The sequence below is a fragment of the Pseudocercospora fijiensis genome, assembly GCF_000340215.1.
Source record: "Pseudocercospora fijiensis CIRAD86 unplaced genomic scaffold MYCFIscaffold_10, whole genome shotgun sequence".
NCBI classification, from domain to species: Eukaryota; Fungi; Ascomycota; class Dothideomycetes; order Mycosphaerellales; family Mycosphaerellaceae; genus Pseudocercospora; species Pseudocercospora fijiensis.
This window is the reverse complement of record NW_006921541.1, coordinates 2,873,356-2,900,211: the sequence shown is the minus strand read 5'-3', so window position 1 is coordinate 2,900,211 and position 26,856 is coordinate 2,873,356. Positions and strand designations below refer to the sequence as shown.

Sequence of the window (26,856 nt, the reverse complement as noted above, 5' to 3'; positions counted from 1 at the left end):
GCTATTCTTTATAGCGCTTACCTCCTAAGATGTTGTATATCGCTATCGTAGGACTAATATATTGTATATTAACGTAGTTAGCGATCTCGTTACTAGGAATCTCGAGGCGGGCAGTCGTACGGTCGGCGCCCTTATAGACGTACTTATTAATATATTTAATCGCCCGTAATAAGCGGACCTACTCGACGTTAATATAGGCGTTAAACCGCTTTAGTAGGTATAGATTGTACGGTACGATATAACGATTGTCGAAGAGGAACGCGCGATTCCTCCTCTTATTCTATATCCTCCCGTTACGGCGTCTGCGATATTTCGGAAACGCGATGTTAGTTACTACCGTCTCGTCCGAGAACTCTATAGGGAATCCCTTAGAATACGTCCCTTCGGAGTGTCGAGGTAACTATATATACGGGACGTATAGAAAGCCCGCGCTACAAGGTCTATAATATATATATTCCTTAACTAAGTTCGTTACGCTGCTATCCGGGTCCTCGGCTAGGCTCGGAAGCTTAGCGCGGATAAAGTTGTCGATCTTAGATATAGTATCTAGCGCTTAATAGGGCGCGATCTATAGCAAGAGGTAAAGGTAAGGGAGGCTACGCTTCTAGTATTCGACTGTCTAACATCTCGCGATATAGCGACTAAACACGTTCCTATAGTAGACCTCGTATAAAAACTCCCTAGCTTTCTAAATAAAGACCCTTATCGTAATGTCCGGGCGGTCTATCGCGTCCTAATAGTCGAACAAATAACGCTTAATCTCCGGCTAGTTAGGGTTAGCTATAAACGTAATAAAGTACGTAGGGACGCCGAAGTAGCCGACAATAGCTATAGAATCTCGGTAGCACTATAAAATCTACTAATCGCCGCCGACGTACGAGGACGGGAGAACTATTCGTAGAGCTTATAGGATACTATCGGATAATAGAGCCCCGTTCGTAGGGACGACTAAACGGTTCCGCTATAGCAAACCGTAACGTACGCTTCCCTCGCATTCCCCGTACTATACCTTAGTTCGAAGAATATCGTAACGTAGGTCTTCGCTAATCTATCGAGATAACTCTCGTTAGATATCGTATTTATTCTTATTGCCTAATAGTGCGCGCGTACTACGCTGTTTCGGTTGTTTTAAGTCGTACGTATCTGCCTATACTTCTTTCTAATAGTTGCCTAGGAAAAGTAGGTCGTTTAAGTCTACTACGGTATATGCGTCGACGTATAATTATTATAGGAGTCGGCGACCGTAGAAGATAGTAGGAAATTAGTTCAGTCGATAGTGCAAAATGTACCTAAAGTAATCCCTAAGCGTAACGTGCCTCCTGCTACGCGTACGAAACTAGTTCTCCTACGAAAACCTAGGAGTTCTAGCCGCCTAGAGGAGGACGTAATATATAGGGAAGTAGTATAGATAGTAGCGATTTATACGATATAGAGTAGTAGATACCTCTCCCGTACTTAACCGCTCTGCTACTACAAAATCCCTTATTCCGCTAATAGCTTCCGGATCGTAATCCGGATAGAGGGCGGCTACTTCGTTTACGACCGGCTTATTATATCGACGCGCGTCCTATATACCTTCGTAGACTAAACTAAGGTCTATAGCCTTAAGAACGAGGCGCCTAGGTCCTTAGGAGGATATAAACATTTCCCGAGCCGCGACGAACTTGTAATATAGCGCGTTATATTACGTAATTATCTTATATAACGCGATTATAGTGCCGTAGTCTAGCTATAGCGATAGTATAGATTTCTAGTTCCGGCTAGTATATCTACGATCGCCGGATTTCTATATATGCCTCTTAGTAGTATATATAGGGTCGTAAAAGTATAGCTACGCGTATTAGGGATCTTCCGTCGGAGCGAAGAGACCGCCGCCTAAATAATACGCTTCCCTATAGATCTAGAACGAACTATACCCTAACACCCGTATATTACGCTTAGCTATAAACGAAGTTATTGCGAGGCGGCAATTATAGGCTCGAATGTTCTCCTAGAACGTTCTTACTTCTATATCCTTAGATAGATCTATAGTAAGTAGTCGCCGTAGCAACGGAGGTAGTTTAGGGATCGGAAACATACCTTTTACCGCGCTGCTACCGCAACATATTATAAATACTATACCGTTCTTGTCCGTAGAAGAAGACGGTTTACTATCTACTCGGACGTTCGATGCTTTACGGATCTAATACTTAGCTTAATAGTATTAGTAGGTATATACTATATCGCTAATATTAAGTATTACTGCCTCGTATAGTATCGAGATATGCGCCTTAGGAAGAGTAGACCTCTCCGGGCGTAAGAGGTCGGCGTTAGTAGCCTACGATCGACCTAGGCTACGGTACGCCTCGGCGACCGCTATAGGGAGGGTATTATAATCGTTTAGACGTTTAAAAGATATCCGCCCTAGAGAAGGCTAACTAGCTCGCACCTAAGGACTAGAACCGCTAGCTCTAGCCCTACTAGTAGGGATAGTAGTAGTGTCCGTCGGTATTGCTCTAGGGGTAAAAGGAAGGCTCGGTAGAAGTAGCGGTTAGATAGGCCCTAGCGACGGAGCTCTAGGCGCGATAGAGCTACTATTCTTAATTAAACTCGTAGAGTTAGCGTTATAGGAAGGCTCCGTGAATTCAATGTCTATCGGTCTAGAAGGATCGAGAAGGTCGCCGAAGTCGTAGTAATTATCGAAAGCGTCTAGACCGTATTTATTAGGAACCTCTATATCCGGTAGCGTCGGACCTTGCCTCTTAGCGTCCTATATAACGGTGTCTCTAGGCAAGACAGACTAATCGTCCTAGTTATAGTCGCGACCTATCGGACTTAGTAGAGTATAGATACTAGAAGCGCCGCTTGCTAATATAGATATAGAATCGGACCTGCGACTAACGCTCGGAATTGTAACGGTAGGTAAACTCTACGCCGAATGCGACAAAGGAGATAGTATTAGACGTAACGGGTCGATAGTATATAACTCGTACGTAGGCGGAGTATAGGGACGCTTAGTAGATAAAGATATAAGAAAGGGGAAACGATCGGATAGCGTTTTAGATAAAACACCTTGCGTATATAGCGATAATACGCTAGGGAGGTCGCGCGTCGTCCCTAACGCCTCTAACGTATCGTTAACGACAGGACTTGCTCGACGTAACCTAGGTAATAGTCCGGTAGATGCGTCGTCGTATACTAACTATAGATATATAGTAGTAGAATCGTAGTTGCTACGGGTAGAAAGTTAGGCTTTCTATTAAAGTTAGGGAATGTTATCGCTCGAATACTAACCTACGCGCTAATATACTACTAGAGTATAGACCCTATAGAATCGTCCGTTCTTCCTCTAGAAGTTAGACACTAGTTTAACGATCTAACAGAATTTGTATTAACGTAGTTCGACTACTAGTCTAGGAGCGGGACCGGTAACGGGAATACGGTTATACGGAAACGATAGCCTAGCGGAAGATTGGGAGATACCCGCTCTATACTTCGTCTCTTTATCTCTATACGATATCGTTTAGAACGGATTATCGTCTTATACGACGTTTATCCCCGTCGACATTTTAACTAGTAATAGGGAACTAGATCTCCGCTTCGGCTTCGGCTATCGTCGCGAACGCCGTAACTTAGATAGACTATCGTCCGATATTAGGTTAATCGTAAAGTCGGGCGGTACAAAAGAGCTAGGTATCGCTCGCTTCTTGCCTTTCTTCGCGCTCTCTATATCTAGTAGCGTAAGTATCGGGCGCTTAGATCTAGAAGAAAATAGAGTAGATAGAGAAGACATTTTACGTAAGGAAGAGCTAAGCGAGTACGCCGTACTATAGAGTTCGAAGAATCGCGGCCTTTCGTACGAAAAGCGAGGTAATTACGACGTACTATTAGTAGACCGACGATATCGAGGCGTTCTTATATACTACCTCTCGGAGATAGGGACAATTCTAAGAGCGAGCCGTTGTTTTCTCGTAGAGATCGTCGATAATATAAGCGTTAAGGTACGCCTCGGAAATTAGGATCCTAGAGCGGTATAAGGTATACGAATTGTAAAGAGTCGATATTAGGGATCTCGGTTAGGAGGGACCGCGGTTATTAGCCTACCTACCTCTAATGCTTACTAGTCCTAAGTTATTTATAGATAGAATAGCTAGATGTTCGATATTACGAAAGAAGTCTAAGATCTAGGGAGGACGAATCGCGAAGAATCGATAGCGGAGACCCTAGTTAGGAGGGCCTATACGATTAGTGCTTGCTTACGAATCGTAATAATTCGGAAATTAATACTAGGAAGTTCCTTTAACAGAGCTAGTTAGATTATTAGAATCCGTAGATTAGAAGATTCCTAGATCCTAAGGTAGTATTAGCGGAGTATATAGATTAAATAAAGGTTACCCGGAATGCTACTCCTATACGAGCCCTCGAGATCTAGTTTAGACAAATTATCCCTAACTAGTTAATTAAATCTAGGGTATATAGTTTGCGAGAGTAGTAGGATACTCGCCGGCCGAGATTACGGAGGAGGACTAAGTACGAATAGTAGGTTCGTATAGAGTAGTTCGTATAGAGGGGAGAGAGAGAGCGAGAGTACTCGGTAGATAGGCGCCTCTTTAACCGATCCTAAGAAAGCTCTACGTTTACCGGCGTAATCTAATCTTACGTAGTATCGATCTCGCAATTTCTCGACGCGGAAAGGCTATAGGCACCCTATAGAGCGCCTAAAGTTAGGAGACTAGTAGGATAGCTACTAGATTCCTTAGGCGTTAAGTAGATTGCTCTATACGGGTCCTACCGGGAGTACTATCCTCTAGTCGCCGATTATTAAAGAGAGATGCGTATATAGCTAGGGGCTATTTAGAAAACTAGATCCTACTAGAGCTAGTAGTGTTAGTAACAGCCGATTAGAGGTATTAGGCGAGGACGCCTATAACTCGCCTTTAAGCGTCTAAGACATTAGCTCGCTAAACGATAGTCCGGTATATCTAGAGACAGTGTTGTAGGCGGCGGATATAGAGGATTTTAATATAGAAGAAGGTAAAGAAGCTATAACGGTACCTGCTACGCCTAAAGGAAGGTAGATCGCGGTTAAACATATAGACTAAGCGCCGGTTAAGACTATATATTCTAGGAGGGCAATTTCGGTATTAAAGGCCTAGATTAGCGATATAGCACGTGTGCGCTAGCTCGGATAGTATGTTCTTCGGCTTGATTTCCCGTACTCGGCGCTCTTAAAGAGCGATATTCGTTCGGGTAGTATCGCGCAATTCTAAAGACCTTCATTTCGAAACCCCCTAGTCCTAAGTATATCTCGAAGTAATATACGCGCCGCGTATACGTAGCTGCCTATTTGTTTGTATACGTAACGCGATCTAGAAGTAATATATTAACGCGATTGTTAATACGAACTTAGAGCGCGATACGGATATTAACCGTTATTCTATCGACCGCCGCCCTTCTATATACTTCGCGTAGTCTAGTACGACTATTTCCCCCTCGATTTCCTTCGCCGACACTATTATATTAGCGATTAGAACGCGCGCGATAGCGGACTAGGAGAACGTCGATTTTATAGCTATTTAGTAGTAGAAGCTAAACTTCGCCGCTAAGTCGCTTTATAACGAGAATAACGGCGTTAAGCCGGAGACTAGCCCTATCTTCGATCGCCTAAGGGAGAACCGTAGAATAGGCCGGCAACCGGATATAGCGTACCGCGATAACCGCTACTACGATATATATGCTAACGAGATCGTAATAGCGGTTAATAGAAGGATAAACGCGAAACTAGATACTAAGTTTATAAGTGTTAGCGCCGCGTATAGACGTCGAAACTAGAGCTAATAGTAACTAGACGTACTAGTACGAAATAGTAGACGGCGGCGCAGTCGAGCTTACCTTTTAGCCGAAGAACGATAGCTCTCCCTACCCCTTCGATCGTTACGACTTCTTAGAGGCGGATAGTAAGATTCCGGCCCTAAAGAGATTCGTAAGTTAGCCCGTCGGGAAGGATTGCCTATTTTTGATCTCGTACTAACCTCTATAGGCTCGGATAGGTATATTAGGGCGAGCTCCGTTTCCGGACTATCGCCGTAGAAGACTACCCCCTCGCCGAATACCCTCTCCCGCTTCTCGTATACCCTATCCTCGACCCGCGGTCGCCTTCCTTCGAATTAGTAGGTAAGGTATAGCTATTCTATACCTTCGACCCGAGGTAGCTAAGCTATATCTCGACTAGCGGACCCGGCACTAATCTAACCCTGCCTAGTAAATAGGCCCGCCTATTCTATTTTCTAGTAGAAGGTACTCGAGGCCTCTAATATAATATTGCGTTCCGCTCCGTACAAGATAGGGAGAACAAGTATCGGCCCTAGATATTAGAGAAGGCGTAGAATAAGGCTAGCTTTAGATATACGGACTAGCAACCTAAGATATTATAGAAGTAGGGAGTTAGCGACGCATACCTAAAAGCTATTAACGAGCTAGAGTTTAGAGGTAATTAACGGCCGTATCTAAAGATATCGCGATTCCGGTAGTACCTAAATCGGTAGAAATAAAATAAAAATAGTCCTACCCTTACCGTCGCCTATGTCTAACTATATGTTTTACTCTCCTCTCCTATACTCGCTACCGCTACGAAAGTTATACCGACCGCGTACGCCGCTAATCCTCTATTTACTCCCTACTCTTTCGGCGTCGCGAAATACTAGTAAGACGTATCGATCCGCGCTATCCTAACGGCGAAAAGGGAGTCCCTCTCCTAAACCTCGTCCGCTCCTTACGTCGTCTCCGCCGGTCCTCTATTTACTACCTACGCTTTCGTCGTTGCGAAATGCTAGTAAGACGTATCGATCCGCGCTATCCTAACGGCGAAAAGGGAGTCCCTCTCCTAAACCTCGCCCGCTCCTCGCGTCGTCTCCGCTAATCCTCTATTTACTCTCTTCCGATACTATACGTACTCCTATAGCGAAGAAAGGCGAGGTCGGATAGGAGCGGCTTTACAATACGTAACCGGAGCTAAGCGAGCGGGGACGCTTATAGCCGCTACGTAAATAGAGACCTCTAGCTAATTAGGTAGTCCTAAAGGTTATACCCTCGCTAGTTATTTAAAGCTAGCCCTAGTTAGCGAGATACCGAACTATATTCGCTCGAATATATTAGCCGACCGCACCTTTAAGGGTATAGTAAAATTAGTGTAAGGCGATCTACGATCTGCTAGATCGTCCGGATAGGGGGTTTAATTCCCTTATTAGCTATATCTTTTTTTTTTTAATCTATACAATTATCTATATTCTATAACCCTCTAGCTAATGAGATCGGTTCTAGATAGTAAGAGTTATTCGCTCGTAGTCCTTATAGAGACACGGGGTAGCGACTAGCGAGGGTATAACTTTTAGTATTAGAGGTTCGAATCCTCTATTAGCTATCCTTTTACGCTCGCGTAAGGCGGCCGGCTATAGCCGCGAATTCTAGAGTTCCTATATATAATTTTCCCCGTATCCGGGAGCTACCGCGTTAAGCGGGAGCGCCCGCGTGTTTTAGGGATACTAGAACTTTATATATATAAAAAAAAACCCCTAGCCTTCTAAGGTACGTGCTTTCTTATCTATACTAAGACGAGATAGAGACTAAAACTAAACGTGTCGGTCTATCTAGGGCCTCTAACTTGTCCGGTACCGCTGTCTATTTAGAGAGCGTATTGTCGTTACGCGTAGCAAGAACGAGATATAGCTTTAAATGTACCCTACGCGCCGCTACGCTATCGAAGACGTCGCGTAAGGGCAAATTACGGCCTAGAGACGACAATAAGTACGGAAAGTTTATAGACTAAAGGAGATAGATTGCTCTACCTACGATACCGTACTTAGGCTCCTCCGCCTTCTTTCTAAGTTACGATAGCGTCTGTCTCTAGAGCGCGAGCACTATGCTTATAGCAGTCCTAAGGAAACGTACTACTCTCCTGTTCCTATATATATCTCTAGACGATAAAACTCTCTATTCCTACGCCCTATATCGAGGATTACTATCGCGTCGTCTATATCGATTTAAGTATAACCGAAATTAGCCGCATTCTATACTAATTATAGCCTCCTTTTTATATCGAAGTCCCTTCCCGCCTCTACGTCGAAGAAGTCGTAGTATTTAATATAGCTATCGTTTCGCGGGAAGTCGAAGGGTTAGTTATATTATAGTAAAGCATCGATAGCGCTAGGAAGACAGATTTCCTCTAACAACCGTAGGTCGTACCTAACTAGGACCCTCTATACGAAGGTACTATCCGTTCGGCTCGTTATAGTAGGATACGCGTATAGAGGAACGACGACGAAGCGATCTATACCGAACGGCTATATAGTAGCAAGCTTTATCTGCGCGAATTCGATCTAGAACCGGTTAGTAAAAGCGCTATATTCTTAGGGTGCGCGACGGATATACCTAGCGACAATGCCGAGGAAACAGCGAGTTAGACTTTTAGAGGTATAGTCTCGGCTCGAACTCGTCGAGTTCGTCGAGCCTATTAGCATTCGTATATAGATTAACGTAGACGATAGACCCTTCTATTTGCTCTTCCCGTTACACCTAAGTAGTAATAACGTTAAGGTTACCGTCTAGGTACTTATCTTACGACTACTTAGATATAGAGATCTATAGGAGTTAGCTTTCTACTACTATATACTAGACGATATACGAGAATATATACTATACATTCTTCGTCCCGAAACTCCGTCCGCTAGTAGATCTTATTTATAACTAGAGATACTAATCTCGATATATGCCTAGACGGCCGGTAATCTATAACGCCGTAGTGCGGAGGTTTAGGAGAGAAGCCGTTATTCTTATCTATATTACGGTTCTCGCGTACGCGGCGTAATACCTCCTTAGTAACTAGCTTATATATATCTTATAGCGCTTCTTAATACACCGGGGCCCGGCCTATAGCGAGCAGTTAGCGAAGTCGTATAGAAGCGCGGAAGTACTTAATCTCGGCTATAGCGCGATTCAATTCCTAATATTAAAAGGCTCGCTACGGTATACTACGTAGAACGTCTATCTCTATAGCTCGATATTAGCGAAAGTAGCGTATAGCGACTAATACGCTAGAGACTTACTATTAGGGAGGGCTATAGCAGCTAAGACCGTATAGGAGGGGCGCCTTTATCGAGGTCGCTACTAGTAATATCGACAACTAGAAGGAGGTAGATATAGCTACGTAGAAGTAGTTACTATATTAGTTATTATAGTAGTAATATTTAGACGACGCGCAACGCCGTAACATTACTATTTGTATACGTAACCGTCGCCGCGCGCTAAGCCTATACTAGCTAATAGATGTAAAGCGACGATATAAAGCGACGATATAAAGCGACGATATAAAGCGACCCGCGATAATAATAACGGCCTCTCGCGACACGACGACGAACACTCGACCTTACGCTTACTACTCTAGCTTAGATCCTACTACTATAACGTCGGTATCGTCGCTAGGGAGGTATTAATACAAACGAAGTCGTTAAGGACTTAAGTTAAGGCGAAGGAGCGCGTCGTCTACCTCTAGCGGTATAATCCGGTAAGATATATCTTCTAGAGCTATAAATTTATATCGTATCGAGGGATATAAAAAGATGTCCGTTAAGCAGATAGCACGCTAAAAATTACAACAAATGCACTAAGATTATCGTAGATTTCCTTCCGCAACCTCCCTAAATACTATATTCTCCCTTACGCTCGGTACGACGATTGCCTACGCCTTAGTTTATTATAACGCTCGACTCGCTACGACACTCCTCTAGCGGGGCGAGACCGAATAATAATAATAAAGGCTTTCGCCGGACGGGAGCGCCGTATATAGTTAAGAGACAACTCTGTATCGCTACCTAGTCGAAGCCTATACCGTTACGGAGGAGCCGGAAATAGTCTAAGAAGTAGGTTATCTTAGCGTACTTATCGCTAAATAGGGCCGGGAGCTATACCGTCCGTTCCTAATCGCGAGTAGCACTCTCCGAGAGTAAGGCGACGCTAATGCTATAGCCGGATATTATATCGAATTAATACTAGATCTCGAGGACCTTTATAGCCGCCTTATCGGCGACGTCGTTATAGAAAAGGCTAGTAGCGATATAAAACACCTTAAGAGGCTTCGCGATAGTCGATCCTTCTACTAGCTACGATTCGAATATCTACCTAAGGTTTAGCTTCCGAGGGACGATACTAAACGAAGGAAATAAGCCGAACCGCCGTAGATCGAGAATCCTCTATAGCGGGCTAAGTAGTAGCGAGTCTTACTATATCTTCGTAAAGAAAACTACCGACTCTTACGGTAATTCCTACCGAGTACTATAAACCTCCTCGTACTAGAATTATTAGCCGCTATATCGGGGTATAACCGCTATCGTACTACTTACTATAGCTTTCTATACCTCGGACCCTTTAAGACCTTAATCTTAAGCGTACGTCTTCGCGAGTATTACGGTAGGCCTCGAGAGACTACGATAGGTAGTTAGTAGCGGGCCCTCGTTAGATCTATGCCGGTACGACGCGAATAAGTACCTAGCGGCTAGGGAAGTTAGATCGAGGTCGGTTCTAGTAGAGTTTATAATAGTCGATCGCGATATTAGGTTATTATAGTAGCAATTAATAACCGCGCGCCTACTAAAGTCGTTATATCTCCGGACGTAGGCGCGTTATATACGGCTACTATAGTCGTATACGCGACGCGCGCCTTCCTTAGGACTCGCGAGCGAAGGATACTACAATTTCGTATAGCTTCTCGAAGGCCGTAGAGGTCGATAGAGCTACGATAGCGACTAAGAGGGTCGATAGTGTCGCATTTATAAGACCCCGATAGCGGAGCTCGCGATAGTAGGGCCTCGGTACCGGTTGTACGTACTAAATTACGCTTCCCGTAGGGCTACTAGCGCGATCGAGTATACCGCTTCGAGCAAATACCGCCGGATAAGGTATATACGACGAAGACGCCCTTTTCGAGACTGCTATCGAAGTTATAGCTCGTCGCGGTATACACTGCGACGTCTGCGCCCTTCCGAATCGCTAAGGTATTAACGTTCCTCGCGTCCACCAATTAGAGGCCGCCGTTTGCCCGTTTTGAGCCGCACTAAGCCTAAAGGGGCCCCAACTTTTGTTGAGTTGTCATATTATTGATAAACAAACCGACTATCATCATCGCCCATTCTCCCTATCAGATCTCGTTCACGATGAGTGTAGACGACAGAACTCCAAGCATGACTGCCCCTGAGAACGAGGCCGAGCTGGAGGCATTCCGACAGAAGTGGCGAGAAGAGGTCTCGACTAGGAACAAGACAGCAGGAGGAACGTCCAAGAAAGCTCGCGAGCACGATACCACGACAACGCTGCCGTATCCTGTACAGAACGCGGCTGGCTCATCAACTGCGCGTCGGAAAGACGATTTTAATGAGGAAGTCGCGCCCAAAGCATATCACGACCTGCCAGATAAAGAAGAGCAGTTGAAGCTTGGTATAGCAGGGCAAGATCACGATAGAGATGCCTACAGGGAACCAAGTTCGGCTCTCGAGCATTATGAAAAAGCAGTAGAAAAGGAAACACAAGGGCAGCTTGGTGAAAGCCTGAGACACTATCGCAAAGCGTTCAAAGTGCGTCTGATACCCCTGCCTTGTGTGTGAGATACTGTATGCTGAGGTAGGTGATAGCTCGATGACGGCGTTCATGAGTCCTACAAGCGCAAATACTTTCCTCCTTCTGTCTTCAAGAAGTCCAAAGCAACGAACACGAATGCATCCGCCACACTGCCCCGGACCGACCATCACTCCCTACGCTCGGGCGAGGAGGCACTACCGGCAACCGTGAAACAGCTTGTCGATGAGTTTTCGCAGCTCAGCATTAAACCTCCTGAGCCGCCCACTGACCTGTCTCCGCCTGAGAAATGCCCTATTGCTGAACTGCCTGAGGAGATCTTGACCCATGTGCTTTCTGAGCTGGCCATCACAGATGTCGCTCAATTCATGAAGCTTGCCTTAGTGTGCAAGCGTCTAGCTTACCTTGTGCTTACGGAGCAGTCTATCTGGAAGCGTGTCGCCATGGATTCACCGTATGGCTTCCCCGCGATGCACTATGACTATGCTGTAGACGTGGATGGCTTCCCACTCGATGCGAATCACCAAATCGCACACTATCTGGGCGAGAAGGACGAAGAAGATCCAGAGAGCGCATCCGCCTTGCCACCGACCCCAGAGGAGAAGGCAATTGCCTACGCTGCTTTGACGGAAGAGCTTCTCCACAGCCAGTATCAGTCATCTTGGCGTGTCATGTTCCGCTCACGACCTCGAATCCGCTTCAACGGCTGCTACATCAGCACAGTCAACTACACTCGAGCAGGAGCGAACAGCACCAATACCTTAACTTGGGGTGCTCCCGTCCACGTAGTCACCTACTTCCGCTACCTACGCTTCTTCCGCGACGGATCCTGCATTTCCCTCCTCACCACCTCCGAGCCGGCAGATGTCGTCCACTACCTGACTCGCGAACATATACACGACCGTCACCCTCAAGGCTCCATGCTCCCACAAGCCGTCATGCGCGATGCTCTACGCGGACGATGGAGACTGTCAGGACCACACTCTTCAGTCCCAGATGCCGTCACCGGCGAAGATGAGGCGGAAGGTGATGTCTATGTGGAAACGGAAGGCGTTGTACCAAAATACAACTACAAGATGCATCTCGCACTGGCAAACGCTGGCAAGGGAGCTAGAAACAATAAGCTTGCGTGGAAAGGCTTCTGGAGCCACAATAAGCTGACTGACGATTGGGGTGCTTTCACGCTCAGAAATGACAAGGCTTTTTATTGGAGTCGCGTCAAGAGTTATGGATTGGGGGATTAGAATATAGATCGCAAGCGCATCAAGTGAATTAGCTGCCAGCTCATCTCAACAGAATGCGTCAACGCTCGTTTCGAAGCACGACCAGAGCAGGCCTAGCCGTGTGTTTTCACCTTGGCTCCATCAAGTACAATTCTGGAACTGCGGTGAAGCTCTCTAGATCTTATATCACAGCTCCTATCGAATTCGTCCCTCTCTGCCGTTCATTCTGCACGATTCTGCGATCTTGCGTCAAGTGCCTTGCTCAGCCTGGCGTGCAGCATTGGGCTTGGGCTTTTTCTAACAGTGATAGTACATGTAGTAGTGGGGCTGACGGCAGCGTTAATATATGAAGTTCACTTACCCGGTCTTGATTGGCCGGTAACAACCGCCGCTAGCTTATGTTTGCATGATTCCAACGGTCTTGCCTACCTCGAGTCGCTAAAGGTGAGGGGCATTTTCTCTTTCTTCTATAGTAGTGGGGTTGATAGTAGCGTTGACATGTGAAGTTCACTTACCTGACCCTCATTGGCCGGTAACAACCGCCGCTAGCTTATGTTTGCATGATTTCAACGGCCTTGCCTACCTCGAGTCGCTAGTGATGAGGGGCATATTCATTCGTGCGCAGATGTCTTGCCAGTGGCTTGGGAAGGGATGGTGATGGTGATGCGAACATGAGCTCGAGCACTCAACATGCTTCTCATGATAAATGCCACGTTCTTCCTTCTTACTACACAACATCCAATGCATGATCTTTCCCTCTCGCGCTATGCTCATAAACCAATCTCCATCCCTCTAAAGTTTCACTCAACACTAACCTCTCTCGGTCCTTGCTTCTCAACCCCCCTCCTAAGCGCCCCAAGAACATCCCTCCGCCTCGCAAGTCGCGCATAATAAGCCTCAATCTCTTCGTCGGTAACATCAGCCATAGTCTTCTTCCTCACACTTCCACTGAGACTGGCAGTGCTCTGTCTTAACGCGAGCACACTACTTCTCGCATCAGGCGAAGCCCTCACCGAAGCACTAGGCGGCGTCTGAAACCTGCTCCCAAACAAACCCGACATGCCCAACGCACTTCCATCAGCAGCCATACGGGGATACTTCTGTGGCGTGCGTTTACGACTCGGACTATCAGTGAGGAGTTTACTGGAGACGAGACTTCCGACAAGTGCATCTTCGTAATCTTCGCCGAGACCGCCGTTTCGTAACGAAGCGAGACCGTTTGGTAAGCGTCGGATTTGTGATTCGAGAAGATCGACATCTCCAGAAGCCTTCTCGACCATTGCCGTCATTTTGAGAATTGTTCGTTCGACGCTTTCCATTGTGGGAACGGGCTTGCCATTCGCTGCGGCTGTTGTAGAAAGCGATGCGAGATCGGCGCGGAGGAGTGACATCTTCTGCTCAACGTCTGAGAGAAGTTGGTAGACGTCTCGAAGTTTGCGGCGGAGTTCTGATTGTTGTACCGCTGTCTCGGCATCGAGTGGTGCGGCATCGTGTTCTGCCCGTCGGGCTGGATCGGTGTGTGACAGGATCTGCTTGCGCATTTCTGTAGTCCTGGCTTTGAGTTTGATCGCTTCTGACTGCTCCTTGACCAAGAGTTCGATGGTGCCGCGGACATTGTCGAGCTTGCCTGCTTCAAGCTGCTTCTCGATCTGGTCCATGACCATACCCAGCTCCGCAATCTCAGCTAGTGTCCAAGCATCGGGGTCTTCCAAATCTTCTCGTGAGCGTTGGCCAGCTTTTCGTAATCTCTCGTGCCCGGTGATGAATGTGTTGAGCGAACGTGCGTTGAGTCCGACGACATCGATCATGCTGTTAACATCTCGGAAGACCTTTTCTATTTGCCCTCCAATGCCTTGCGTCTCAACTGCTCCGGTATAGTCCTGGTGCGTGTGGAATAGCGGCATCTCCTTACTCGGCTCAATTGGCTGGGCTAAGAGAGCCTTCACACGGGCATCTTGCTCATCGGCAAGCTCGCCAGCGGTTGGCGCTCTCGGTTTTGGAGGCGCTACAGGAGTCTTCTCTCTTTCGATAGGCTTGCCAGGAGGTACGGAGGTCGTCTTGATTTGAGGCGGAAAGTTCATCTCGCCCTTTGGTGCCGCCTTTGGGAACGGACTAGTGACTGTTCGCTGCTGAGCAGGTTGGCGTTGTGGTGATGGCGATCGTGGACTCTGCTCGGTCTTACGCTGGCTTGAAGGTGCCAAAACGGGGCCTTTAGGAAAGCCTGCTGGAGTATAGCTCTGCGCTTTCGGCGTCGTTGATTTCGCGTCCGGCTTTTTCGCTTCTGGCGATTTGGGATCGGCAGGTGATGTTCGCTTGAGGAATGCCTCCAGCGCCGCTGCATTTTGTGGCTCGTATGGCACCTCATTCTCCTCGCTATCGTCATCGTCGGCAGTGTCTTCATCGTCACCTTCCTCCTCTTCGCCTTCCTCTTCGTCCTCCTCTTCTTCATCCTCCTCTTCTTCATCCTCCTCTTCTTCATCCTCCTCTTCTTCATCCTCCTCTTCTTCATCCTCCTCTTCTTCATCCTCCTCTTCGCCTTCAGCATCTTCACTCTCAGCATCATCATCCCAATTCTCACTTCCTGAATCCTCTGAAGGCCCTGCTTCTGAAGCAGCAGGCGAGAAAGTCTGACTGTGGGTTATATCCTGTGGCGGGCTGCCTGCTATGGGCACATCCTTTCGTTGTGCGAAAGGATTGGGCTTGGCAGCAGTGGGTGGGGCTTGCATCTCAGCCAATTTCTTCTTGTAGTCGAAAGTTGAAGGGTCGGGAGGCAGTGGAGCGTCCGCTGACGCCGCAGGCGTCTCGCGTTTAGGCTTGTCGAATATAGACGCCATCTCGGCTTGCTTCTTCTTGTAATCGAAGGTCTTGGGATCAGGCGGTAGGGGCGCATCCGTTGGCGTGTCGGTCTCTTCCTTCTTACCAAAAAGGCCAGATGGAACGGGCATACTAGCGAGTCCCTTGCTTTGGGCAAGGATTCCAGAACTCTTCGGCTCGGGAAAGGCAGGCGGAAAGTCCTTGAGCGAGGATTGCTTTTCCGTGCCAGGCTCCTGCTTGATCTCCGGTTCCTTGTTCTCGTCGTTGCCTAAGGTATTGCCCAGCGAGCCGAACCAGTCACCTCCAGGGTTTTTCGGCTTAGGAAGGTCGTCATGAGCCGTACCATCTCCTTGGAAAGTGGATCTGAGATCGAGTTGTGAAAGGCTTGGCAGGCAGCCTGATGACTGCGTCCCGTTCGCGTCACCCATCGTAGACTCTTTCGACCAAGCCGGCTTGCTATTGAAAGAGCTGCCTACTGGCGTAGATGGTGCCCCAAAAGTTCCGGTCGATCCCAGTGTAGCCGTTGATCCTGTCGATGTCTCATTTGAGAACGATGGCTTTCCGAATGAGCTGCCCCCGAATGCACTCGTGTCTCCTACTGTCTGGCCAGCTGATGCAAAGGGAGACTCACTGGACTGTCCCGCACTACCGAAAGGCGAAGAGCTACTCTGCACTGTGCTCGCGAACGGCGATGGTGCAGTTTTGCCTGCACTAGCGAAAGAACTCGCCGGCGTCTGTCCAGCAGCGGCAAATGGACTTGCTTTATTCTGTCCTGCGCTTGAAAACGGACTTGCTGGAGTTTGACCGGCATTCGCGAATGGATTTGGCTTTGCAGCGGCCCCGAAAGGCGACGGAGCTGGAGACTGACCACCGGTCGCCCATGGTGATTTGTTGTTTTGACCAAGACCACCAACCTGGCCAAATCCAATTCCGCCCTTCTGACCTGCTTGTGCAAAACCAGACCCTCCAACTGCAGACGGCTGTCCAAAAGCAGGCTTCCCAAAAGCAGAGGCGTCAGGAGTTGCTGATGGCCCACCCCAAGGAGAGGACTTGTTGCCACCAAGAACAGAGGCGCCGCCAAAGAGAGGCTTTGCGGGGGTTTGCGATGTCATTGCAGAAGACTGCAATGCTGATGTCGTGGGTGTCGCGGGTCGCTGACCTGACAGCCCTTGGCCGAACGTTGGTTGAGGTATTCGTGTTGGAGGTGATGAGTTTCGGCTAATAGACTCGCCAGAAGAAGGTTCAACTATTTCTGGGGCGATTTCTTGAGCGTTGTCGTCAAGAGGTCGATTGTATTTGGTCGCGAGATCATTGTAGGTGGTGAAAGGGCCGCTCTTGTGTACGATCCTGGGGTGAGCCTTGTTTTGCCGGATGCTATCCGGGTATATTATCCACCACATATACAGCAGACCATCAGTATTCAGCAAGCAAAAGCAAGGTACTGGATGCGGCGAGTTCTCGATGGTGTCGCTTTCGGTGGGTATCGGTCTTGATGCAAGAATTTTCGTGCCGTAGTCGATAGCTGTGCCGATGGAAGAAGTATCCGCACCATCGTCCACGTAGCTCGTTGGTAGAGCTGCGCGTCGAACATCATCTTTGATCATAATGCCAGCAAAAGGATCAGCCTTCTTCCAGTTCTTCCCATTTCCTGCGTCGTCGCTGGCATCAACGAACTGGCCATGCCCGAGAAGGCCGACTTCGAGTGAAGCTGTAGAAGATACGATGATCATGTCGGCAACATTCGGCTCCCAATCCGTAAGTCGCGATAGAAAGTGATTCGCAGGCAGCCTCTCCAGTCCAAAAGGCGGGCAAGGGTCTTCTTCAAATTTGTGGAAAGTAGTCGGTCCGCCTTTTGTCCGCTCGGCGAGGAAGTAGACGGAATCGTTCATAGGAGGTATGGCATCTGGGTCCTGCTGGCCGTAGACTGGAGAGTAGATGATCAGGAATTTATTCGTTTCGAGCCAGTGTATTGTCGAGACAGGCATGTTTAGTGCTTCCTGGTAGTCTGCCTCTTTCATCTCTGCCAGTTGGGGCGCGACACTTATCGAGTCTTTTAGAACGCCTTGTGGGTCGATCTGAGCACAGCTGCCGTCTCCTTTGCCGGCAATGATTTGCTTGCCCAATTTCGACCAGCATGCGCTAAAGACATTGTCGTGAAATGCTTCGCTGCTCTGACCTTTGCGCAGATTTCGTGCTTTGAGATCTGCAAGCAGAAGCTGGCCATTCGTCAAGACGATGGCAAAGAGATGTGCGCTCGCCTCATCCGGGTTGGGATTAGGCAGAAGATGTCGCACGCTCACACCGTTTGTGCCGATAGAGAAGGCGGGCTCCTTATTGCCGCTGACGAGCGCATTGGTGTCATATACAGCCAGACCTCCTCCTTGATCAGAGACGATGACCAGACAGCTCTCATCTGCGCTGAATGCGACATGCGACAAGCGAGGCGTATCGATGATCAGATGTGCCTTGACTGGTATAGGAAATGGCTCGTCTTCGCGCACTGCATACGCCTTGCCCTCCAGTGGCACTCCATTCTCTCTGATTAGGCGCTCCTCGCCTTTCTCCAGTCTCTTGGGAATTGCTTGCCTCCGAAGCGACTCAGTGTTTGCGATGACCAACGACGATGGCCCAGCCACTGCTAGAATTCCCTTCGCACTTGCGATACTCAGCAACGAAGCATGCACCGGTGGCTGTGTCTCCCAGGGCGCTGTTAGCTTCAATGGATTTCCACCTTTCTGCAGACTAATGTCGGCCAGAGCAATGTCGTTGGTCTCGATTTGTGGCAGACCATGACCAGGCCTGGCATTGCTGCCGCTGTCGCCAAAGTTCATCTTGCCATCAACTTGGTATGATGCTTTCGGACTTCCTGTGTGATGCTCGCGGTCGGGGTGATGTTGGCGATCGTGTTTTGGCGTTGCTGGGGAAGATGGTTGCGCCGTGGTGCTGTTGCGGAGCGACTCGTTCAATGAGCGGACTTGCACAGGCGGCAAACTGGTGGTGGACAGTCCGAGTCGGTGGATGGGTTCGGTGTGGATGCGCTTGGGCGAATGTGCTCCAGCAAGTTGGCGAGTACAAGAGGCAGAAAGTACTTCACTTGATCGCAAAGTCGCCGAGCTAAACACACGTCTCAGAACGTGATCGCGCGTCCGAGCTCACATCTCGACGTGACTGCGGGGCAGAATGTGTAGTCACCGACGAAGAGGTATCGAGCAGTTCTATCAGATCGGACACTCCCGACAGGTGCTTGACTGGAGAGGTGTGTCGTTGCTGTGATATGCCATAGAAATTGCTACATTGTCCATAGCAAAGATACCTGATATTGTCGAGAGCTTCCCTCCACTGTCCAGCACTGCATTTCTGTACCGCAACTTCTCGCATCGGCAGTGGGCTCACAAGCTCCGACTCCGACGTCTCAGCAGCCTGAAGCGAACTGACCATCCACCAAACATCGAACCAGCTGCACCAACATCTCTCACCCCTCTGCGCGCAATACAATCCCTCGAGACCAACATACGCGAAACTTTGATCCAACATGCCGGGCTTCGACTTCAGCAACCACAACAGAAATGTCGCCCTGCACGCCGCTGGTGTTCCACTCCCCAAGGCCACATCCACCGGTACCACCATCGTCGGCTGCCTTTACGATGGCGGTGTTGTCATCGCAGCAGATACCAGAGCTACTAGCGGCCCCATAGTAGCTGACAAGGTATGCGCGCCAACCGACAACTCCCATACAAGAGCGCTCCACCATATGCTAACGTTCCGCCCCAGAACTGCGAGAAGCTTCACTACATCGCCCCTCAGATCTGGTGTGCAGGCGCCGGAACTGCAGCAGACACCGAATTCACCACAGCCCTCATGTCCTCCAACCTCGAACTACATTCGCTCTCGACCGGCCGAAAACCACGCGTCGTGACTGTCATGACCATGCTCAAGCAGCACCTCTTCCGATACCAGGGACACATCGGCGCATATCTGGTCGTAGCGGGCTGTGATCCTACAGGGAGCCATCTCTTCACAGTCCACGCGCACGGAAGCACAGACAAGCTTCCATACGTGACCATGGGCTCAGGCTCGCTGGCCGCCATGAGCGTTTTCGAGACCAGCTGGAAGGGTAACTTGACCAAGGATGAAGCAGTGAAGCTTTGTGCGGACGCGATTGAGGCTGGTATCTGGAATGACCTGGGATCTGGAAGCAACGTGGATGTGTGTGTGATTACACAAGAGAAGACGACGTTGATGAGGAATTACAAGACGCCCAACACCAGAGAGAGGAAGCAGAGAGATTACAAGTTCCCACGGGGCACTACTGCTGTGCTCAACGAGAAGATCATCACGAAAGAGGAGATCAGCAAGTATGTGACGGTGCAGGACATTGGCGATGGCGAGGCTGGCATTGGTGAGAAGATGGATGTGGACACACAAGCGACGGCATGAGCGAGCAGACGTGAATCAGAGGCAAGGAAGTACGGCAAATAGCGTCCTGTTGAGGATGAGCATGCCATGTAAGATACGGTGAGCTTGGCCCAAGGCTGATCGCTGCCTGCTTGAGGTGGCGCGCTCGAGGAGATGGCCGAAGATCTCAAGACTACCGGTCAACAGTCCTGGGTGCAGTGTTAGCATAGATCGGATCAGTTCTAGGCTGTATTCAATGAACATGTCACGAAAGAAGCCCCCTCTGGCACTTCCTACCAGATTCGGAACCAGGAGTAAATTTCCACGTCGAGTTGCGGCGAGGACTTTCTTTGTTGCTCACTGAGATGCACTCAGAACACGTACTCGTACTCATAGTCACAGGACCTGCATTGTTGTAGCATTCGAATTCCGATACGCTCTGGTGTTCCGCAACATCAATAATTCATTTTGATTGGAAGAACCGATTCCGATGGCGTTTGCGGTAGCTCTGTAGCTGCTAGCAATTGGGAGCACGAGCGCACACGACTGATAACCTGAGGCTTCCACGACACCATCTTGGTGTGCTTGAGACTGGACTTCACAAGCAATGGAAGAGGTGGAAGGGCGCCACCGTCAGAGATGGCTATATCTATCAGCTGTCACCAAAGCTCAATGCGGAAGTTGCGAGTGCACGCCACGTTTCCTACCCCAGTGAAGCAATGACTTGATCGTATTGTGGTTTGTTGACATTGAGCTTTTTAGCGATCCTGTTACTGGACTTGGAACTCCGAATTATCCGAAGATGGCAAAGCTGTTTAGCAGACTGCCTCGATAGCAGCTCGGTCGTATGTATCTGAGGCCATGATCTCGCGGCCTTGCATCCTCAACGCCCATGCGATCACAACGGGCGATTCGACCTCATCCCCCGCAATACCCTCTATCCTCTACACCTACCCACAGCAACCCTCCCGATATATTACCTCCCAATCCTTCCTATCCGTTCTCGCTTCACCATCTCCCTCGTAGCTATCCTCCCCCACACTCCTCACCCCACTCCCTTCATTCTCCGCACCCTCATCATCCCCTCCCCTCTCCCACCCCAGTGTCCCTCTACTCCTCCTCCTCCTCCCTCCCGCAAACATCCTTATGTCCCCCCTTCCAATCCTCCCTCTGACACCCCTTCCCACAATACCATACATCCTTACTCTTACACTTCCCACACCTCATCATCTTCCCCTCAACCCCATCACAAACACTACACGGCACTGGAATCTTGTGATCTGCGCCTACTGAAATCTGGACGGGGGATGGGAGGTCGAGCCAGCGGAGATCCTCTTCGGTCGCGGCTTCAGTAAGGTCAGAACTCTCTGGTTCGCCGTCTTTGTTGGTAGAAGTCTCTTCAGTAAGGTCAGCACTCTTTGGTCCCTCTTCGTTCGCGGCGTGATAAGCTCGATATTGCTCGAAATAGGCATGAAAGACTGGAGGGGAGAGTTTTCTTAGGACTTTTTCTGTCAGGGCTTCGACGCGGTCTGCCAGTGCTTCGTGGGTTTCGGCATTTGTGTCGCCTTCGTAGGCGAGGAGGGAGCGGAGTTCCGGGATGGGTTCGAGGAGGGGGGATATGATGTTGGAGATGTAGGAGAGGAGCTAGATGGGAAGGAACTTAGCTTGAGGGACGGAGGATGTTGGGGGGTATGAATGGTGGGTATGGATGGTGAGGATATTGGACTGTTTTAGTTGATTTTTATGAAAGGGTGGTAAGGGTGGCGATTTGTTCGAGATCGAGGTAAGGTATTACTCAAGCTGAGTCTCCTCTCCTCTCCTGTTGAAAAAGGAAAAAGAACGTACCGCTTTGACATGCTCCTCCGGCAACTCTTTCTCATCAGCTCGGATGGCGACTACATCACCCGTCCAATCCTTCGCGGCAGGGGCACAGCTCCCAAAGCTTTCCTCCTGCGTTATTTCGAAGAAGAGAGTTTTCGCGATCGCCGGGTTTGGAAGGGACGTTTCTCTGCCGCCTCTTCATTAGCAGAGTTGTTCCAAGAGTACTTGATCTGAAGCCACCTTACCGATGCTGCCATTGCGCCAGTTGAAGAGGGAAGCCGACTCTCTTAGAAATCTCGCTTGTCGTCCAGGCGTGGTGAGATAATGATACTGGAAGTTTGTAGAACTCTACTTCAGCTTCTGAGTTCTCGGTCGCGGCGATGGGTCTGATCATAACCGCCCAAGCTTGGCCTTCTGGGAGAGGCGCGCTGGGGTCGAGGTGCGCGAAGCGAGGGAGGATTGGCATTTTGGGCGAGAGTGGTGGGTGGATGTTTTAGTGAGGGTGGAGATCCTATGTTGGTGATGTTTGCTGATGAATACATGGTCGTTTTGGAGTTGACCGGTGAGCAAACGATATTATGCAGGCAAGAGCTGCGGCTCCCTGCATGTGAAAGCTTGGCAAAGAAGCCGCACTCGAGCAACTTACTTCTTGGCAGTCCGACTTGCAACTCGACATCGACACAAACCCTCGGACACGAAAATTCACGAAATGGCGCCAGACGGAAAACTTCAAACTGAAATAGCGGCATCAGATCTCGTTGGCGCAGTCTTCCACTTAGCCACCACAGCTGCAGAGCAAATGCCGCACGCGATGTCGCCTGCTGCAGCAGCGCCGTGCCCATTTCTCGACAAGATTCCAGCTGAGCTTCGCAACGAGATCTATGAGCTCACCTTCGCTTCAGACCATAATGTTGAGGAGAAAGTAGAACTGTTCGAGGCCAGGCCACCGGAGAAATCGATCCTGTCCACCTGCCGTCAGATTTACGAGGAGACTCGAGGATACTACATTGACGCGTTTCGGAGTTACTGGCAGGATACTGAGTTCTACGTTGAATGTGAAGAGCCGCCGAAGCCGCGGCACGACAGGTATCTTGACCAGGAGGAGGAGCAGGAGAAGTCGGACGATGAAGATTACCCCAACGCCATAGACAAAGTCGAGCTTGTCACGTTTTGCGCAAGAGACGTCAATCAAATCCGCAAGATCTCCGTCTGCAGAGATTATCATTACAGACACGGACAGCATATCTTCGACCGCTGGGTCCTTCGAAATGGGACCTGGCGCAGCGTCACTTGCCCGGGGGCAGCTCTGGCTATTCAAGTCAGTTATAGGGGCACAGTCCACATCGAGATCTACCAGACAGAAGGGACGAAGTATCCAAATTATTCTCGCCTTTTCAAAAGCCACCGAATTCCGCCCTATCTGCAGCTTGCTTGCGTGATCTGGCACTTGCGCCAGTGCAGGAGGTGGTACAATGAGGTTGAAATCAGTGCTCTGCCTATCTGGGGTCGTCGAGGTCGCGAGGAATGATTCACAGATCCAGACAGTATGTTTGCAACTATCACATTTCCCATAGCGACGCATTTACTAACTTCTGCTGATAGTAATCAAAACTCCAACCCTCGAGCAAACGAAAGGCTATAGGGCGGCTGGTGTGGCACTGTTTCGAGGAACAAATCGACATCAATGGCAGTGGAGAGTAGACATGGAGTTGAGCTTTGCGATATGAGATGGTGCCTTCATGGAGACGGCGCTGGGAGATAGGAAGGAAGCTTGGTGATGTGGATGAAAGTTGCGGAATGCAGTGATTCGCTCGACATGGTTTCATCAAAAGACTAGTACTCTGTCGCCGAGCAAACTAGGTATCAGATTGAATCTGCATGCGCGTCACTTCCGATTTGTCGTCGTTTTACGGCCTCTGTTACCGAAATTTGACTACTGTTGTCGTTGCAGTAGCTCGCTACACTGCGAAAAGAGCCGTATGTGAGGTAGCCCCGCGCCTCTAAGACTGCTGATGTGGAGGCAGGAGCTGCGAGTCCCTGCATGTGAAGGCTTGGCATTCACGCGCGACTTGCAGGCAGTCATTTGAGGCCAAAGGCTTCTATAGCAACGCATACCGAAGCTACTGGTCGACCACGAACTTTGTCGTCACCTGTTTCCCGGCTCGATTCAGTGACATTGCCGCTGTTCATTTCAGTGGAGAAGATGTCGATCACATCACCAAGCTGCAGGTAGTTCGAACCAGCGACCGCATCCCTCTAATGAAGTGCACCTTCGAGCACGGAATCTGGATCATAACCGACATGGAGACACTCCCCGGTCTTTCTGTCCCCGGTCTTCCTGTGTGTATGCAACTCGAACACGATACGACACGCGACGACATCATCCGCACCTTCACCCCTACCGGCTCGCCTAAGCACTCAGACGAGCCCGTCCACAAGCAGCTCTTGCTGCTCATGGCCCTATTTGATAGAAGAGCTAAGGGCATCGGTGCACTTCTCACGTAAACTGGTTTCTATGGTTTCTGGGGGTCTTGGAAGGTTACCAAGTGATTCAGATACCTTGGATGTAAGTTCAACAGCGGCGAAGTGGTCCCTGATAACCATTTCGTGTGATGGTGATGCCGATGGAGCCCAGAAATGACAGGGAGCGTCAATAAGTGTTCAGGCAATTGATAGGCGCGGGAAGAAATTGGTGCAGCAGGAGTCAGCGAGAAAAGGAGAAACTTGGGCATGCGCGAAGGGGGACCTGAGTTTCCAGCACAGCGCGTAGTGATAAGGCATACGCGAGAAGGATATCGCGAGCATCGATCAGAGTTTTGGATATCTTCATATTCCCCGTTCAGCTTCGCAATTCTCCCCAAAGATTTCTGAAATCGATATCCGTTCACTAGCACCCCTTGACCGATGGCATCGTACGAACCGGTATAGGTGGGATCTTTTCGAAGGACTAATTTGCGATTCATAGCGTTGAGTGCTAGTATGTCTCCTTCGCAAGCTTTTGCGCACAAAAATTCTCCTATCAGGATGTAGTATACAAGGCGGAATGCCGAGTCTCGCGCCAGTCTTTCGTCGCCCTGGTCTCCCAACTCCAGTTCCTGCTTTCTCGCTTTCATATCTAGAATAACGTCGTCCAGAAATTGACCTTCCAGAACGTCTGCCTTGAAGAACGCATAGGTAGGTACAAGCTGCTGGAACAAGCTGACATGGATTTTGAGAAGGTGGAAATATTGTCGATAACCGGATGCATGTAACCCCCTTCAGCGCCACATCAAACAGGGGAATTGGAATCATGTCTTGCTTTGGCTGGCAGTACGCTCTTCACAAACGCCATTAAGTAGGAAAACTTATGCTGCAAAGGATGCATCGTTTCCCACCTGAGTTTCCGTCTTAGAAGACACAGATGCTATGTTCTTTCCGACTGATTCCTGTGTATCTCAGCACAAATGTTCCCACACGGGACAACACCACTTACAGTAGCTCCCGTTGCACAAGGTTCACCAGCATTGTGTTGCTTCGAGTCACTGGGCATTGTGTTAGCCCACTCACAGTAAAGATCCCTTGGCAACAGATTTCTTGTCTCTTCCCGACTGATGATCAGTTTTCTGTCGTCCGGAACAAACCTGATTGTGGCAGAAGAGTATTCCTTCAATACTTCGATGATTTTGTGTATCAAGGCACCCAGCTTCTGCAGTGCTTCTCCCTTTCTCCCCTCCCATTGTTTCACTAGTGCTGTCACATCTTCCACTCTGGGCGGATCAAAGACGCCCTTGTTGTGATAAGCTCGCACCAGCTTCGGCGTTTGAGAGACCCACAGCTGTGGAGCGACTTCGTCTATGGAGAGCGATTTGTGTGCTACACGAGTCTTAATCTCGAGCGTAGAGGTAAGCGGCACTTTGATCCCGGTCTTCCAGATGGTCAGCTTCGAAGAAGCTGCACCACCTGCACCATGTGGACGATCCTCGTTGAGAGACAGAGAACGCAACAGATCAGTCATGTCGCCTTCCTGATCCTTGTCGGCTGGTGCACCGCGGTCGTCCACGTAGCCGTCCGTCTCGTACCTAATCAGAAAGCGAAGATCACAAAAGCCGTACGATATGATCCTGTGGTGACCTGTGCTCTCAGAAACCGAAGGCTTAGTATAAGATTTCTCAAACTCGTGTCCAAAGCCTCTGAACTCGTTCGGTCCAATGAATTCTTGAACCTTAGCTTCCTCACGACAGAAAATCACCGTCCCCTCTACGAACTCCGCTCGGATCGTGAAAGCTTCGTGGCTGTTTCTCGATGTAGCAGGATCCACAAACGCCAATAATTTTCGGATGTTGTTGCGGTCGCTCACGAGATCGGTTTCACGGATGTTGAAGTCGGGGTGCTCGATGAACAAGGCACGGAAAAGGGGCTCCATAGGGCTTTCTGGGTGGCGAGCTGCGTTTTGAGCAATGTACACATGGCCACTATCTTTCTTCACTTGTTTCGGATGCTTTGCGGGAGACCACAGAGGAGGGCCGCCAGGCACGGCTATGGTAGCGACCGGTGCTTCAATCCAGTTGTATGACGCCAAATGTTCCACATTTGTAATCTTGGCAGTCCCATGAGTTGGGAGACCCGAAAGGTCTGAGTGGGAGACTTCCGACGTAGTTGACATTGTCGCATGAAAGTGGGAGGATGCTGCTGCTGTATTCTACTGGGTTTCTCGGGTTACGTGAGAATGCCAAGCCTCCGCAGAGCCGCGCACCGCCTATTTGAGAATATATCGTGTTGTCGCCGTTTTAATAGTATAGAGCCCTCTAAGGTATTGTTTGTCCGTCTCTTATCGCTATAGCAATAGTAATACGTAGGAAGTCGCAAGGTACGCCGCCGCCGGCGCGTCGTAACGGTTATAGTACTAAAATACCGCTAGCGACTAAGGTAAAAGTAAAGCAGCTATTCGAGGGTAGATTTAGTATTTAGGACATCTATAAGAAGTTAGGAGTCGCGGTTTCGACGCTATATCGATAGCGTATTA

At 49.1% G+C, this 26,856-nt stretch overlaps 6 protein-coding genes across 6 annotated transcripts; 3 read left to right on the top strand and 3 right to left on the bottom strand.

Moving 5' to 3' along the window:
* Positions 1–1,283: 1,283 nt before the first annotated feature.
* MYCFIDRAFT_209258 (uncharacterized protein) lies at positions 1,284–13,360 on the top strand (the record flags this gene model as incomplete). Its single annotated transcript, XM_007933592.1, has 8 exons — positions 1,284–1,294; positions 11,057–11,070; positions 11,116–11,624; positions 11,658–12,825; positions 12,878–12,902; positions 12,931–13,127; positions 13,162–13,268; positions 13,331–13,360. The coding sequence occupies 8 exons, from the start codon at positions 1,284–1,286 to the stop codon at positions 13,358–13,360; spliced, it is 2,061 nt and encodes a 686-aa protein (XP_007931783.1).
* A 4,320-nt stretch (positions 13,361–17,680) lies between these two features.
* On the bottom strand, positions 17,681–18,469 carry MYCFIDRAFT_145173 (uncharacterized protein; the record flags this gene model as incomplete). The annotated part of the gene is made up of 2 exons (XM_007933591.1): positions 17,681–18,103; positions 18,167–18,469. Coding segments are annotated over 2 exons (726 nt in total), but the record flags the coding sequence as incomplete, so codon positions are not given.
* A 701-nt stretch (positions 18,470–19,170) lies between these two features.
* Positions 19,171–20,310, top strand: MYCFIDRAFT_158021 (uncharacterized protein; the record flags this gene model as incomplete). Its single annotated transcript, XM_007933590.1, has 2 exons — positions 19,171–19,344; positions 19,410–20,310. 2 exons carry the CDS (start codon positions 19,171–19,173, stop codon positions 20,073–20,075), a joined length of 840 nt encoding a protein of 279 aa, XP_007931781.1. The 3' UTR covers positions 20,076–20,310.
* Positions 20,311–21,143: 833 nt separating this feature from the next.
* Positions 21,144–22,320, bottom strand: MYCFIDRAFT_200414 (uncharacterized protein; the record flags this gene model as incomplete). Its single annotated transcript, XM_007933589.1, has 3 exons — positions 21,144–21,677; positions 21,879–22,041; positions 22,100–22,320. The coding sequence occupies 3 exons, from the start codon at positions 22,318–22,320 to the stop codon at positions 21,144–21,146; spliced, it is 918 nt and encodes a 305-aa protein (XP_007931780.1).
* Positions 22,321–22,665: 345 nt separating this feature from the next.
* Positions 22,666–24,359, top strand: MYCFIDRAFT_200413 (uncharacterized protein; the record flags this gene model as incomplete). The annotated part of the gene is made up of 3 exons (XM_007933588.1): positions 22,666–23,172; positions 23,809–23,831; positions 23,930–24,359. 3 exons carry the CDS (start codon positions 22,666–22,668, stop codon positions 24,357–24,359), a joined length of 960 nt encoding a protein of 319 aa, XP_007931779.1.
* An 898-nt stretch (positions 24,360–25,257) lies between these two features.
* Positions 25,258–26,496, bottom strand: MYCFIDRAFT_33397 (uncharacterized protein; the record flags this gene model as incomplete). Its single annotated transcript, XM_007933031.1, has 1 exon — positions 25,258–26,496. One exon carries the CDS (start codon positions 26,494–26,496, stop codon positions 25,258–25,260), a length of 1,239 nt encoding a protein of 412 aa, XP_007931222.1.
* Positions 26,497–26,856: the final 360 nt, after the last annotated feature.